This window comes from Myxocyprinus asiaticus, chromosome 16 (assembly GCF_019703515.2).
Source record: "Myxocyprinus asiaticus isolate MX2 ecotype Aquarium Trade chromosome 16, UBuf_Myxa_2, whole genome shotgun sequence".
In the NCBI taxonomy this organism is placed as follows: domain Eukaryota; kingdom Metazoa; phylum Chordata; class Actinopteri; order Cypriniformes; family Catostomidae; genus Myxocyprinus; species Myxocyprinus asiaticus.
Window position 1 is genome coordinate 45904510 of NC_059359.1, and position 15881 is coordinate 45920390.

General features: G+C 40.1%; 1 protein-coding gene across 1 annotated transcript; it reads left to right on the forward strand.

Moving 5' to 3' along the window:
* The first annotated feature begins 7515 nt into the window (after positions 1 to 7515).
* LOC127453893 (uncharacterized) lies at positions 7516 to 15791 on the forward strand. Its single transcript, XM_051720650.1, has 5 exons — positions 7516 to 7657; positions 7926 to 8000; positions 8503 to 8794; positions 13729 to 13904; positions 14749 to 15791. The coding sequence occupies exons 3-5, from the start codon at positions 8629 to 8631 to the stop codon at positions 15277 to 15279; spliced, it is 873 nt and encodes a 290-aa protein (XP_051576610.1). The 5' UTR covers positions 7516 to 7657; positions 7926 to 8000; positions 8503 to 8628; the 3' UTR covers positions 15280 to 15791.
* Positions 15792 to 15881: the final 90 nt, after the last annotated feature.

A 15881-nucleotide genomic window follows, 5' to 3' on the forward strand; every position in this document is an offset into this window, starting at 1 on the left:
TGTCTGAGCATGTAGATATTTTGCGGTCATTCGTAGTGTCCACTCTCAAACTGGCCGGGAAATTCCATGCAAATGTAATGTTTCGTCAATGCAAAAGTTTCTTTAAGGAAAAGTGTTATTCACAAAACAAACTCCAGCCGCTCGGCGGAGCCAACACAAAAAGAAAAAAGAAACCAAAATGACGCCCAGCTTCCTCAAAAGCCAGAGTAAGTACAGCGAGTTGACCCACTCACATGAGAAACACCCAATGGTTTACTCACCCATTGATTCAATAAAAGACATTGCCTGATTGGGACATGTAAATACTTTGCGACCGTCCTTCGTTTATATTCTCAGTTTGGCCGGAAACATCAGAGCAAAAGTGATCTTTTGCTGATGTAAGAGTTTCTTATATTCCTTGAACCGATCACGTTTCTCTGTTGTTGAACTTGCAAAGTCCGGGAACAAGAAAATATTATGGTTCTTCCAAGAAAGCTTCCCTTTGCTCTTCACCTGGCGCAACACAAGATCTTTATCAGATGATCTCAGGAATCTGGCCAGAGTCGATCGGGGCCTATCTCCCTCAGCAAATCTGTGAGCTGGGACTCTGTGAGCTCACTCGATTTCCAGCTTGTGGCCTGTTATGGCGAGAAGACTCGGGAAAAGCCCTTCTAGGAATTTCACCATATCTCTGCCCTCCTCATGCTCAGGAATTCGAACAATTCGAACGTTATTCCTGCGGCTTCTATTCTCAAGATCTTCAAGCTTTTCAAGGAGATGTTCCAAATCAACTTTGGTCACGGGCGGATTAGCGGTTAATTCCCTCTCCGAAGATTCCAGACAATCGATTCGTCTCTCAGCATGAGTCACTCTTGTAACTAACTCAGAGAATTTTATTTCCATTGCCGTAATCGATCGACGTATTACAGCGAGATCCTCCAAGTCAGCAACAACCTTCGTCAGCATCACCGAGATGTTGGACAGTTGATGCTGGATTTCTTCTCCCGACGAGCCTTCCAAATCGAGTCCCCGGCTTGCAGGGCCGCCAGAGGTTTCAGCTAGAGCACGTAAGTGTCTTTTAATGTCTCCAAAGTCTGAGGATTTTGACTTCTTTGCCATGTTTACCTCAAAGAGCAAATATGTAACTGGGTGTATCGAATCTCACCGGATTAAACATGAAAATAATTAAAAAAATAGCAAAGTGCGCAGAGCCAGTCACTCACACGTCTGCTTCGCGCATGGCATCCTGTTTGTAGTCCTGAAATCTTTTTTTAGCAATTTCAAGCATCGTATAGCCTTCATTCCTCAAAATAATTATTGACAGACAAGTTTCTAGAGAAAGCTGTTTCTTTTTTTGCCATTTTTGACCTAATATTGACTTAAAGACATGGGAGTTGCCACAGTATTGCATACTGTGGCAACTCAAAAACAAAAACAAAGACAATGTTAAGCTTCATTTAATGAACCAAATAGCTTTCAGCTGTGTTTGATAATGGCAAGTGATTTTCTATTACCAAATTAGTAATTTAGCGTGATTACTCAAGGATAAGGTGTTGGAGTGATGGCTGCTGGAAATGGGGCCTGTCTAGATTTGATCAAAAATGACTTTTTTCAAATAGTGATGGTGCTGTTTTTTACATCAGTAGTGTCCTGACTATACTTTGTGATCAGTTGAATGCCACTTTGGTGAATTAATGTACCAATTTCCTTCCAAAACAGTAAAATCTGTACATTATTCCAAACTTCTTGCCGCCAGTGTATGTATTTCTTTCATCAGAAACAAAATGATCAAAAACAAAATTTCGAGCCAGTAACCTCCAGTTGAGTTGACACGGAATGACCCAATAGTGGTCTCACATAGCCAGACCTATGACTACGGCTTCATTTGGCCAAGAACCACCCATTTAAATAGGAAAAGCCATATCTGACATGTTAAATGGCCGATCATAGTCTGTTTTGTCATTACAAGGTGTTTAGGGGCGGGGTTATTGGAGATGTCAAGTCAAGTCAATTTTATTTGTATAATGCCTTTCACAACACACATCGTTTCAAAACAGCTTTACAGAAGATCAGGCATTAACAAGATAAAACTGTAATATCTATAATGTCTTAGAGTCATCATTGTGTAGTTTGATAAAATACGATTGTGAATTGCTTAAAAATAAGTAATTAAATAATAATTGTATTTATAACCCCAGTGAGTAAGCCAAAGGCGACTGTGGCAAGGAACACAAAACTCCATAAGATGTTGGTTAATGGAGAAAAATAACATTGGGAGAAACCAGACTCACTATGGGGGCCAGTTCCCCTGTGGCTAACATCATGAATATAATGCCAATATTACTTATGTATAGTGCAAGTCATGGTTTAAAATGATTAAACTAAGTAAGTGTTATGGGTCAGTTTTAAAACAAAGATTTTGTATGAACTGTAAGATTAATGACTAATGTCTTTGAAGTCCATCCTGGATTAACTGCAGAAGTTCACATAGATGCAATTGTCCTTATTAGTTGGCTGATGAAGGGTTTTGTTGGCAATTAATTGATAGTCTATGTATTCCATTTCAAGAGTGCAGTCCATCATTAGACCGAGGTGATGCAGGTAGAGATCAGTTAGGTGCATCGCAGTTCAACCTGGATGGTAATTTCGGTGAGGTCTATCCTAAATCCAAGGTTCAGGCTATGGCATATGAAGTATCCCATGTCTTATGGTTGGAGTTGGAATCAGTTCATCCTCTGAAGTCCATCGTAATAGACTGAAGTGATGTTTGGCTGGCACCGGCTGATATTAGTCATCATCACACAGCGACACGTAGCAGTGGAGTCCAACACCAAGCAGAAACGGAGCTGGATTTGGCCGGTTCTGGTGACCTCAGGATAGGAGTCCCGAGTTTGAGACAGGGAAACAAATAAAATAATATTAGCATAGATGCCATTCAATTTATTGCAGAGTTATAGATCATGATCACTGTTTCTGGCTCCAGCAGACCTAACTAAAGCAGCTAATTGTGAGTTGAAGGATAAATTAGGTGTATGCCTGGCAAAATAGATGAGTCTTTAGTCTAGACTTAAACTGAGTGAGTGTGTCTGCATCTCGAACAGTTTTTTGGGAGACTATTCCATAGTTTAGGAACCAAATATGAAAAGGATCTTCCTCCCTTTGTGGATTTTGATATTTTAGGAACTATTAACACGCAGAATGCAGAATTTTGCGATCGTAATGAATGTGATGGACTATAGCGTGGTAGAAGGTCACTTAAGTACTGCGGAGCCCATTTAAAGCTTTGTACGCAGTTAATTAATTTTAAAATTAATACTAAATTAAACAGGTAGCCAATGTAATGATTATAAAATGGGGCTAATATGATCATATTTCTTGGTTCTCATCAGCACTCTGGCTGCTGCATTTTGAACCAATTGAAGTTTATTTATTGATCTTGCTGGACATCCTCCCAATAATCTAATCTTGAGGTCATGAACGCATTAATTAGTTTTTCGGCATCTGCAACAGAGAGCATGTGATGTAATTTAGCAATATTCCTTAGGTGGAAGTATGCTGTTCTACAAACATTGGTAATTTGATTTTCAAAGGACAGATTGGTATCAAATATAACACCTAAATTGTTCGCTGTTGAAGATGATGTAACAGTACATCCATTAAGAGTCAAATTATATTTTAGCGGCTTATTTTTAGAGGTTTAGAGGACCTCTGTTTTGTCGGAATTGAGTAGAAGGAAATTTCTGGCCATCCAATCTTTTATTTCATTGAAACACTCTGCTAATTTGGAGAATTGTGAAATCTCATCAGGTTTTGAAGAAATATAAAGTTGGGTATCGTTGGCATAACAGTGGAAACTTATTCCACAATTCCTGATAATATCTCCCAGGGGAAGCATATACAAGGAGAAAAGCAGAGGCCCCAAAACTGATCCCTGTGGTGCTCCATACTTCACTTTTGTTTGGTTTGACAATTCCTCATTTATATAAACAAAGTGGTAGCAGTCTGCTAAATAGGACCTAAACCGTGCTAATGCAACTCCACAAATGCCAACATAATTCCCCAGCCTATTCAAGAGAATGTTGTGATCTATTGTGTCGAATGCAGCACTACGATCTAAAAGCACTAGAAGTGAAATGCAGCCGCGATCAGATGATAAGAGCAAGTCATTTGTAACTCTGATAAGTGCAGTCTCTGTACTGTGATGAGGCCTAAATCCTGATTGAAATTGTTCATATATACTATTTCTCTGCAGAAATGAACATATTTGGGAGGATACTACCTTTTCTAGTATTTTCGACATAAACGGGAGATTTGAAATCAGTCTATAATTAGCCAGTTCTCCAGGATCAAGTTGTGGCTTCTTAATAAGCGGTTTGATAACTGCCATTTTAAAGTTTCTTGGGACATGTCCTAAGGATAGACAGGGGGTCATTACCTTAATACCCTAGCCAAATAAGGATACTCTGTCACTAGACAGGTGGAGACCCATAACTTTATTAAACAAGTTATTTTTTCTTATTTTTTCCAGCATATTGAAATTAGGTTTGAGTTCTCTCATTGATCGATCTCAGTCAGGTTTCAAGAAAGAGAGGCATATATGCAACAACATTCATCTCATTCTTGATCTTATCGATTATAACCACCTTCTAATCTTGTTTATTGATTTTAATAAGACTTTTGACACAGTAGATCACATGTTTATGTTCAAAATATTGGAGTACTTTAAATTTGGAGAGTTTATTAGAAATGCAATAACAACCCTGTACACAGATTGTAGCAGCTCTGTTAAAATGGTTCATGGGACTTCTGGTAGATTTCTTTTTTCTAGGGGCATTAGACAAGGCTGCCCAATTTCACTGTTTATTTTTCTGCTTGTCACACAGGTTCTTTCTTGTTATGAACATATGAATTTCTTCCAGGGCATTAAAATTTTTGGGAATTCATAAAACAATTGTCAGTTGGCAGATGACATCACATTGTTTCTTAAAAAGGTTAGAAAAGCAATTTGTACCATAAATAATTTTTCAGAGGGATCTGGTCTCAACCTAAATACTAGCAAATGTCAGTTGTTTCCTCTTAAGAATGTTATCTTTAATTAAATTGAAGGGATCCCCGTTAAAGAGGTTGTTGCATAATGTACCTTGGTGTAAAACTTTGTAAAGATGAAACATCTCATGTCTCTCTTTTGGTACCATCAAGATAAGAAGTTTAGTTGTTGGATCCAAAGAGTTCTGTCCATTTGGTCGGGTTTTACTGTCTAAATCTGAAGGTTTGTCGTGGTCTGCATATATTTCCCAGGCTCTATTTGTACCAAAGGCTTTTACCAAAGATTTTGAGAAATTGTAATTTGATTTTGTGTGGAAAAATAAGCCTCATTACTTAAAGAAAAATATTATTTGCAATCCCCATGATCAGGGTGGTTTGAATGTTTTGGATTTCACAACGTTGAATAGCACTTTTTAGATAAATTGGCTAAAGAACTTTGTTAAAAACCGTTGCTCTGTGTGGAATGTTTTCCCTAACCACTTATGATGAGGAGGGCATGGCCAACGCTGAGTCAATAATACAGCGGGAGAGAGAGATAAAGGGGAGCCAGAGATGCCATTTGGGGAGAGAGAGAGACACACGCAGCTGCATTGTGTGTGTTTATGTTTGTTTAAGTTCATTGTTTAAGTTCATTTATGCATTAAAAGTTTATGTTGATTGTTCAGCTGGTTCCCACCTCCTCCTTGCCCATCCTTTACATTGGTGCTGAAACCCGGGAGGCCGTCCGCCAAAGTAGCAGCCACGACCATCTGCCTGGGGCCGGAGAACTCGCTGCCGTCTGCCGGGGGATGAGCAAGCTTTCGTCCGCCAGAGGGCAGAGGAGCGGTTGAGGACCGGGCGATAGTGTGTCTGGGAACTGGCGAGCAAGTTTTTCCTCTCTCTCTCTCCTCTCTCTCTCTCTCTCTCTGTCACACTGCCTCGCTCTTTCCCTCTCCCCTTTCCCTCCCCTCGTCTCTCCCAGGGCTCCAGAAAGTCGGGGAAGACCTGCTGGCAGGCTCGGCCGGAAGGGCAACGCCCCCCCTCCAGGAAGGGAGGGGAGGGGAGTGCGTCATGCCCCACGGCCACACGGCCGGCCCTGAAACAGGCTAATCAGCCAGGTGAGGGATAAAGACGAGCTGGAGGTGCCAGTTCGAGAGAGAGAGAGAGACACATGCAGCTGTTTTGCATGTGTATCTGTGTTTGTTTATGTTTGTTTTAAGTTAAGTTTGACATTAACACTTTGTTTACTGGTCAGCCGGTTCCCGCCTCCTCCTTGCCCATCCTTGAACTGTTACACCACATATTTGAACAACTTGGTGACATTAACATTTTTCTTAGTTTTGATGTTAACAAAATACCTCTTAAATTATCTCCTTCTGACTTGGTGCTTGATTTTTAAACATAATTTTTCTCCACACTCTTTTTACATCTGGAACAATAAGTATATCACACACCGAAATAGATCACTGTTTTTTTAGATAGTAGTTTGACTCTGATATATTATTAGTTGGTCAATTATTTAAATCTAATGGTCTGTTTTTAAGTATTAATGAACTGTGTCGTAAATTTAAGTGTCATATTTCAGTTAAAGAATACTGTACTGTCGAGAACTGTTCAGAGGTCAAAGCACATGGTGTAACATGGTAGGTAGTAAGATTTCTAAACATTTGTTTTTGGATAATATTCATGTGATTAATGACAAGTGAAGAAATCAGATGATTAGATCTCTCTTTGTTAATATTTCTACCCCTCCATCAAAATATGTGTGGATAAATATGTTTCCCTTGTTTGTATGGAAAAATATGTGGTGAGTTTTTAATCTTTATTGTGTAACCTTTAAGATTGCTCACAAAATATATCCTGTGAAAGAAACACTAGAGCGTTTTCATCTGGATATAGACTACAACTGTTCTTTTTGTAATGGTGAAAAATAAACTATTGTCCATTTATTATCTGAATCTCCCTGTTCAACTTCCTTTTGGCATGAGATGTTACAATTTCTCAGTTTAAAAATGAAAATGAATTTAGTCCTCAAAATCCCAACAGTTTTACTTCACTCAAATACATATGACATTTCAAAAAGAAAAATGTATATTTTTGTTTTGTTTTTGTTACTAGGAAAATATTATGTTCATCAATTTAAGTGGAGTGAATTAAAACCCAACTTTTCTCATTTCCAAACAGCCCTTATTATTTATTTTGAGTCTATAAAATTATCAAAAAACAAAGAAAAGTAGAGATACGTGACATCACGCAGCACAGGCAGAGTAAAGGACCCCTCAGCACCACCTACTGACAAAGGAGCTCCTTGCCAAAGTTGCCATCCTTATTGCCAGACTTCATTCTCGTCACACTTCAGCACAATAGGTGGCGGCAGATGTTCCTATTTAGTTTGTTTGCAACCCGCCAGTAAACCCACAAAAGAAGGTCTATTGTGATCATAAACTGATGATGTTCAGCAGGTGGCGGTAATGCTCGTAAAGTGTGAACGGCTGTTAACCAAGAAGAAGAAGAAGCTGTTTAGGTTCTCGCCATCTTGCAAAGAGAAAACAGTGAACGCTGTGGGCTGAAGATTAATTAATTTTAAGTAAAACTTTCAGAGGAGTTGTGAGAACAAGACATTTCGACGGATATTTTGCTTCATACAAAGCCGGTGCGTGTCTCTTTTTTTCTGAATTCATTAAAGCTTGTGATGTACCTAAAGAACAATTGTGACTAAAATAAGAGCAATAAGTGTGAATTGAGGAACAAGTATTGAATTATGTACATTATACATCAGATAGGACAGTCAAATTGCTATGAAAGAACCTGTTTTGCTCAGTGATCAGATATTTTGAATGAGAGTGAGTGATAACGAATTCTCTGCATTTATGCTGGTCGGTGTTTTTTTGTTTTTGTTTGAGTGTCTTTTCTTCCATCAGATTCACGCGATTTCACAGCATCTGCCATCGGATTACATCTGGATTGCATAAAGAGTTCATGGATACAGACAAGAGGTTCACCCCTTTCTTTTCATTGGATTTTAAAGGACTGATAATCGATTTAACAGTTTTTTTCACCTTTTCCGTTTTATTTTAATTTTCATATACAGGACTGATTGTAAATTGTATTGCATACTCTGTATTGAGTTTTGAAGTATATGCAGAATAAGCGGTTACATTGGTTTTTCTATCCCATACATGTTGTGTGTTTTGCTTTTGTGCAGAGCCACATTTATGCACTGAGCCCATTCATCCTGACAATTATCTATTATTTTTTATTCACACGGGACATTACATTAAGTAAAACTAGACGTTTTTATATCACGCTAATATTGGGTAAACTATTCAAAACTTATTTTTTAATTTATAAGTATTTTATTATTGGTGTACGCATGACCTTTTTGTCAAGATGTTTGAAAATGGTTGGGGTGACATGTTGGGTACTTGAACACGGTGCGTTATTGGCCACCATAATTCACACCTTTGTGTAACCCCACCCACTTTTCCACACCTATAGCCTAGGCCTGCTTAAGACCCTGTCACACCAGATGACTTTCCCTCAGATTTTCGGTCTGAAGCTTTTGTTTACATAATCGCTGGACTTTCTGGACTTCTGCATGCTACACATTTTTCTACAAGAAGTATGGAGTCCAATCGAAAGTACCACTGGACGATACAAAAGGAGGAAAAGCTCATTGCTCTTTGGAGCCAACATGACTGTTTGTATGACAGAACCAGCATGTCATTTCACGACAAACTCATAAGAGATAAGAAATGGATGGAGATTGCTGACGAACTAAATATACCCGGTAAGGAACTATTAAATACATTAACGATTATAGAATAAGGAGCTAGTTCATTGTTCCCCATTTCCAGTGATTACTCCATTATTACTGTAATTGTTTATCGACCGTTACATTTCTTATCCGCCTGTCTTTGAGAAAGCCTTTCTCATATGTGGATCATTGACTTGATGCTGATTTTTTTGTCCAGATCTATTAACACACCTCTATTAATGCACTTTGATGAACATGTATTGAGTTCAAATCGGAGCTCGACCAATAGTGGATGTTACAGATAACGATAACTAAAGTGGTGAAAAAAGCTGATAACTGATTAATCATATGATGGTTTTAAAAAATGTTTTATTCAATCATTTAAAAAAAAAAATCTTAGTCTTTCATTATTGTTACAGCCGGTCTGCACAGACATAAAGGCTACAAGAGTCTGAAATAAATAAAACCCCATATGCAGTTTACTGTGCAACCAAAATACCAATAATAACCTGAAAAATAAAATCATCTGTCTATCCATCTGTCTATCCATCTATCTAATTAGTAATTGTTAATTGACTTGCTTATGCCCCTGTGCATCTACAAATCACTGCACCATTATGCTGAGTATTGTTTATAAACACCTGCCTGGACACACAGTAAACTGTGAAGCAACTTGGAGTAACTTGTCCTTGTTCCTTGAGTAATAAACCGCATCCCTCTCTGCTATGAAATACTTCATCCTATTGCTTCCACATGCATCAATGGGACAATAAAGTAGGCAAAGAATCGTACTGGACTCTATGTTCTTGTCGACAGCCCTGCTGGAATAAAACCAGACATTTACTCCTCACAACTAAACTCCTTAACATGGTCCTTCAAGCTGGATTGATTGATTATCAGCAGGATATGTCCAGTCATTCTTTGCCATCCCTTTCACACATTGATCAACCACGCCATCAGGCTCAGCTCCCTGTTTGGTATGATGGCTTTGTGGTACAACACCCTGCCCCATCGCATCACACTTTGACCGGTGGGGAGTTCACTCCTGAGGATTGTGCTTCACCGTATTGTCCACGAAAGGAGGAAGATGTGGAGGAGGAACTATTGCTTGAGGAAAACAGTTAGCCTACCTCAAACCTTTTAGTATTTACAGAACCTTACCGTCAATCTGAGCTTCTTTAGCAGTTGATTACAGAAAGCGGAAGACTAATTCAACAGTGCATGGCTGTGGGTGGATCGTCATGTACTTCAAGGTCCTCCACATATGAGCATTCCACTCCCCGACTGTCAGAGCAAGTTTCTGTTCAACTGATCGGTTCTGTTTCAGTCCCTAACCAGATTGTTCTACAACTTTCACCTCAGGTCCAAGATTCCCTTCAGCTTCTGTTTCCACCCCCCATAAATTGTAACTCCTCTGCCCTGATCCTACCTTCAGCCTCATCTGTTGGTCCTAATTTGTTACAAGCCACATTCCAAGCTTCCTATGCTTCTTCATCTTCAGCCCCTGTCCTTCAGTCCAATTCACATCAGCCTCTGCGTATACCAGCTCCCTTACCAGCCTGCTGTGCAATTCCATCACTTGCCTAGCAATGTTCAATACCAAATACTACAGTTGAAGTCAGAAGTTTACATACACATAGGTTGGAGTCATTAAAACTCATTTTTTAACCACTCCACAGTTTTAATATTAGCAAACTATAGTTTTGGCAAGTCGTTTAGGACATCTGCTTTGTGCATGACACAAGTAATTTTCCCAGCAATTGTTTACAGACAGATTGTTTCAATTTTAATTGACTATCACAATTCCAGTTGGTCAGAAGTTTACATACACCAAGTTAACTCTACCTTTAAGCAGCTTGGAAAATTCCAGAAAATGATGTCAAGCCTTTAGACAATTAGCCAAGTAGTTTCTGATATGTGGTGTACTGAATTGGAGGTGTACCAGTGGATGTATTTTAAGTCCTACCTTCAAACTCAGTGCCTCTTTGCTTGACATCATGGGAAAATCAAAAGAAATATGCCAAGACCTCAGGAATTTTTTTTTTTTGTGGACCTCCACAAGTCTGGTTGATCCTTGGGAGCAATTTCCAAATGCCTTAAGGTACCACATTCATCTGTACAAACAATAGCATGCAAGTATAAACGCCAATGGGACCACGCAGTCATCATACCACTCAGGAACAAGACGCATTCTGTCTCCTACAGATGAACGTAGCAAAGGACCTTGTGAAGATGCTGGAGGAAACCGGTAGACAAGTATCTATATCCACAGTAAAACAAGTCCTATATCGACATAACCTGAAAGGCTGCTCAGCAAGGATGAAGCCACTGCTCCAAAACCGCCATAAAAAAGCTAGACTACAGTCTGCAAGTGAACATGGGGACAAAGATCTTAATTTTTGGAGAAATGTCCTCTGGTCTGATGAAACAAAAATTGAACTGTTTGGCCATAATGACCACCGTTATGTTTAGAGGAAAAAGGGTGAGGCTTGTAAGCCGAAGAACACCATCCCAACCGTGAAGCATGGGCATGGCAGTATCATGTTGTGGGAGTGCTTTGCTGCAGGAGGGACTGGTGCACTTTACAAAATAGATAGCATTATGAGGAAGCAAAATTATGTGGATATATTAAAGCAACATCTCAAGACATCAGCCCGGAAGTTAAAGCTCGGTCGCAAATGGGTCTTCCAAATGGACAATGACCCCAAGCATACCTCCAAAGTTGTGGCAAAATGGCTTAATAAGCTGCCAGTTCCTTCCTTGGCCTTTAGTGGTAGCCAGCTGCCAGTCCCTTCCTTGTTCTCTTGTGGTAGCAAGCTGCCAGTTCCTTCCTCACCCTTTAGTGGTAGCCAGCCGTCAGTACCTTCCTTGTTCTCTAGTAGTAGCAAGCTGCCAGAGCATCCTTCATTTCCTTCCTTGTCCTTTAGTGGGAGAAAGCTGCCAGTCCCTTCCCTGCCCTTTAGTGGTAGCCAGTCACTAGTGCAGCCTTTAGTCCCTTCCTTGCCCTCCAGTGTAGTTGAGCTGCTAGTGCAGCCTTTGGTATTTGTCTTGCCCCCTAGTAATGACCAACTGACACTAAAGACCCTTTATTTTGCCTTGTGCCCTTCCTCAGTCCCCGCTTGCAGAGAGAAGCCAGCGCAGCCTTTACATCCTGTTTCGGCCCCTGCTCACACTGAGCAGCCAGCCCAGTTGTTGCACCTTGCCTGTGGGTTAGGGCACTACAGTTCATCCTGGTAAGGATGGTTGAGTCAGGATTGCTGAGATTTAAGGACAAGAAGTACCTTAGACCTGTTGCCTGTCTTGTCCCTGTCTATGCTGATTCCCTTTAAGCCATTTCTTTGGACATGTTACAAATTTGTGATACAAATTTGGGGGCGGCTGTATTAAAGTTTTGTAACAGGGTTCAGGATGGGCGCAGTGGGAACCGGCAGAACAGTCAACATTAATGACAAATCAACTTAAACACACAGACCCACACAGTGGCCGCGTGTCTCTCTCCCTTGAACTGGCACTTCCGGCTCGTCTTCATCCCCCTCCTGGCTGATTACGACAATTCAGCGCTGGGCGTGTGTCCTCATGACCTGGCCATGCCCTCCTCCTAGTCACACCCGATTCAGGCCAGGGAAACCTCTGGCATGATGTACTCCTGTTCTTGGAGAGGAGGTGTTGCCCTTCCCGCCGGCAGGGCTTCCCTGCCTCTCGAGCCCTGGGAGAGACGATGGGAGGGAGTAGGAAGAGGGAAAGAGCAAGGGGGAGGGAGAAAAACTTGCTCGCCGGTTCCCGGACACGCTGTCGCCTGGTCCTCAGCAACTCCTTCACCTTCTGGCGGACGACAGCAGCTCCTCACCTGGCGGACGGCAGCGAGTCCTCCAATCCCTTGCGGACGGCAGCGGTTCCTACGACTCCCGGCAGCGGTGACTCCATCCCCTGGCATACGGCCGCGACTCCTCCCCTGGCGGACGGCAGCAGCGAGGACTCCAAGACAGCGCATCCTTCCTCCCTCCCGGGTTTCGGCACCCGTGTAACAGGGTTCAGGATGGGCAAGAAGGAGGCGGGAACTGGCAGAACAGTCAACATAAATCAACTTAAACACAGACACACACAGCGGCCGCGTGTGTCTGTCTCTCTCTCGAGTTGGCGCTTCCTGCTCGTCTTCATCCCCCTCCCACTGATTAGGACAATTCAGCGCAGGGCTTGCATCCTCATGGCCCGGCCACGCCATCCTCCATCACAAGTTTGTTGTTTGTTGGTTACCTTTGTCAATTTATTTTCCTTTTTCTTATTTACCCTTTGCCACATCTCTAGTCAGTGTGGTTTTCTAAGCCCTAGTTTCTCTAATTAGTAATTGTTACTTGACGCTCCTGTGCATCTACCAATCATTGCACCATTATGCTAATAAGCATTGATTATAAACACCTGCCTGGACACACAGTAAACTGTGAAACAACTTTGATTAACCTGTTGTCCTTTTGCATGTTCATGAGTAATAAGCCGAACCGCACTCTGCTATGAAATACCTCTTCAAGCTATTGCTTCCACCTGCATCAATGTGATAAAGTAGGCAAAGAATTGTACTGGACTTGTCAACACCCCTGCTGGAATTAAGCCAGACATTTACTCCTCACAACCTAAGTCCTTAACACTCTCTTTTATGTAAGGTGAAAGGAAAGTATTTTAATACCTTTTACTTGATGGTTAAACCACGACATTTTTTAAATCATTAAATGTATTTATTTTTTGTAGAAAATGCTATACATTTTTTAAAAAGATTTGTAAAACCAACATGAACCCAAAGATAACATTTCAACAAATTTGACACTTGTGTTAAACTAGGTTTTTAAAATTTCAAATTTGTATCACCTTGGACAACCATTTTTGTTAATGACCCATATATTTGAAAAGGTTGAAAAGTTTTGCCTTGCTCTTTTTGCTATTTTTGTAAAATTGTTACCTTTTTTAAATTTCAGTTAAAGATGTTAAACATAGGGCTGGATCAATAAGGGCACAATACTCCAGGATTCTGAAGCCGCATGCAAATAGCAACTGTGGCAAACCTTTAACAGCAAAACAACTCTGGTTCCTGGACAAATTGGAGTTCTTGAGGAGACATTACGTCCCCCGGCTCAATGAAAGTAGTTTGAATGTAAGTACATACAGTAGGCCGCCAGTAATTGTATGTAAAAGTTTTGTTAAAATTAAAGCTGTCAGTCGATTACATTTTACAGTCGTGATTTATCGCATGACTTTTCATAGTTGATCTCGATTAATCTCAAATTTTGAAAATGCTAAAATGTCCTGTCAAAATGCATTTATTTCCTTCTTAGGAAAGAAAACAATTTGTAACAATAATGCTTTAACATTTTCCTAACAAATCCTTCCACAGTATAAAGATAGAAATTCACAAAAATAGCACCAATTCAAGAAATATTCAATTAGTCAAACTCCCACTTTGACTTTGGGAAACATTTAAAGAACTTTTCACCCATAGGTTGCATATTCTTTGCAATAGACATTTAATCTCTCAAACTTAAATCCTTCTCAATATTAATCTGACGGTAGACTGGCATTTCACTTTACTACGGCAGTAGTAGCAGTAGCAGACGTGCTTCTGTGGTCATCAAATTGTGCCTTACAGAGACTGCGAAGTACTTGATTTCTATCACAAGTCCCATCTGGGCTTGTTTTGTACAACAATTAGCATTTAATAGGTCCTTTTTAACCATCATTTGATCATTGGCATGGAATAGCTTGTTGTGCGCATGTGCGTGCGTCATTGTAATGGCTCAGGACGGACACATCGCAAAGGTTCCGCCTTACTCCAACTAGTGTTTATGCTTTATTAATGGTAAATGCATTAATCACGATTAAAAAAAAAAAAAAAAAAAAAAGAACTCAAACATTTCTTTTAATTGATCGTATGCGTTAGTGTTAATTTCAACAACTCTAGTTAAAATGAGTTTCCTTTAGTTTTTGTTTTGTATTTCCAGCTTGCTGCAGAACAGCCGGGTGTCAAACAGGAGCCAGTTGATGTTGTTGTTGTAGGCCAGGCATTCACTGATGAAGACGGAAGTTTTTCAGACATGTCTGCAAACACTCTGGACTCTGAGAGTGTACAGATTGCTCCAGAGCAGCCAGATGTCAAGCCAGGGCAAGTTGATGTTGTTTTGGACCAGGAGTTTGCTGATGAAGACGCAAGTTTTTCAGACATGTCGGAAAACACTGTGGACTCTGAGAGTGTACCACAGCAGTCGACTCCCAAGCCACCTCAGGGCAAAAAGAGAAAGGGTTCTGACAGCGATACTGAAGTGGAAGCGATCAATTTGCTTAGAAAGATGTCAGCCACTGTAATGACTGGCTTGAACCAAGCAAATGATTCTGAGGCCATTTTTGGCCAGCAGATTGCATCCGACCTGCGTGAAATTCAAAATCCAGTGTTGCTCAGGATGGCCAAAAGGAAAATACAGATGTTGGTCTATGAATATCAAGACAAAGACCAGCTTGAGAGAGAGAAACAGTGAACAAGACGGTTAACATATTTTTAGTGTATATATTTGTACATTTTGTTTTAACATTTGTTTATGGTCTTGCACTGCTGCTGCAACATTGTGTAGCATAATGTTTACCTTTTGTTGTACTATTCAATAGTGTCTAACACCTTGGGTGTGTCATTGGTAGGTTTTATTTCAGCTTTGTAAAGTTTATATTTATTACTTCTAGTGCTATATTACATTGTAAATAACTTTTTACAAATGTATATGTAGGCAGGGCCGTCATTAGGGTTATGCAGTTGGTGCAGGAATCTCCCACATTTGACCTCACCATGGGCCTCCTAGTATATTACATATATTACAGTTGCATAGTTTTGTGTTAATTTTCCATAGTTATAGATTATATAAATGCTTTACAATTTTGTACTTTTAATTTATTTTTATAATTTTAAACAGTGTTTAAAATTACTTTCTACCAAGTAACATTTCTTTTGGTCAACACTTTGCACAATGTGACAATAAATGTGAAAGTTCTTATGTAATACTTGATCTTTTATTGCATTATTTATACATGTACAGTACATAGCTTTACACTGTAGAAGTATATCAGACTACATTAACAAACACACACG

Coding starts and splice junctions, on each gene's coding strand:
- LOC127453893 (XM_051720650.1), top strand. CDS start 8,629: ATGGAGTCCAATCGAAAGTACCACTGGACGATACAAAAGGAGGAAAAG. Junction 8,795..13,728: donor TGACGAACTAAATATACCCG/GTAAGGAACTAT, acceptor TTTAAATTTCAG/TTAAAGATGTTAAACATAGG. Junction 13,905..14,748: donor TCAATGAAAGTAGTTTGAAT/GTAAGTACATAC, acceptor TTGTATTTCCAG/CTTGCTGCAGAACAGCCGGG.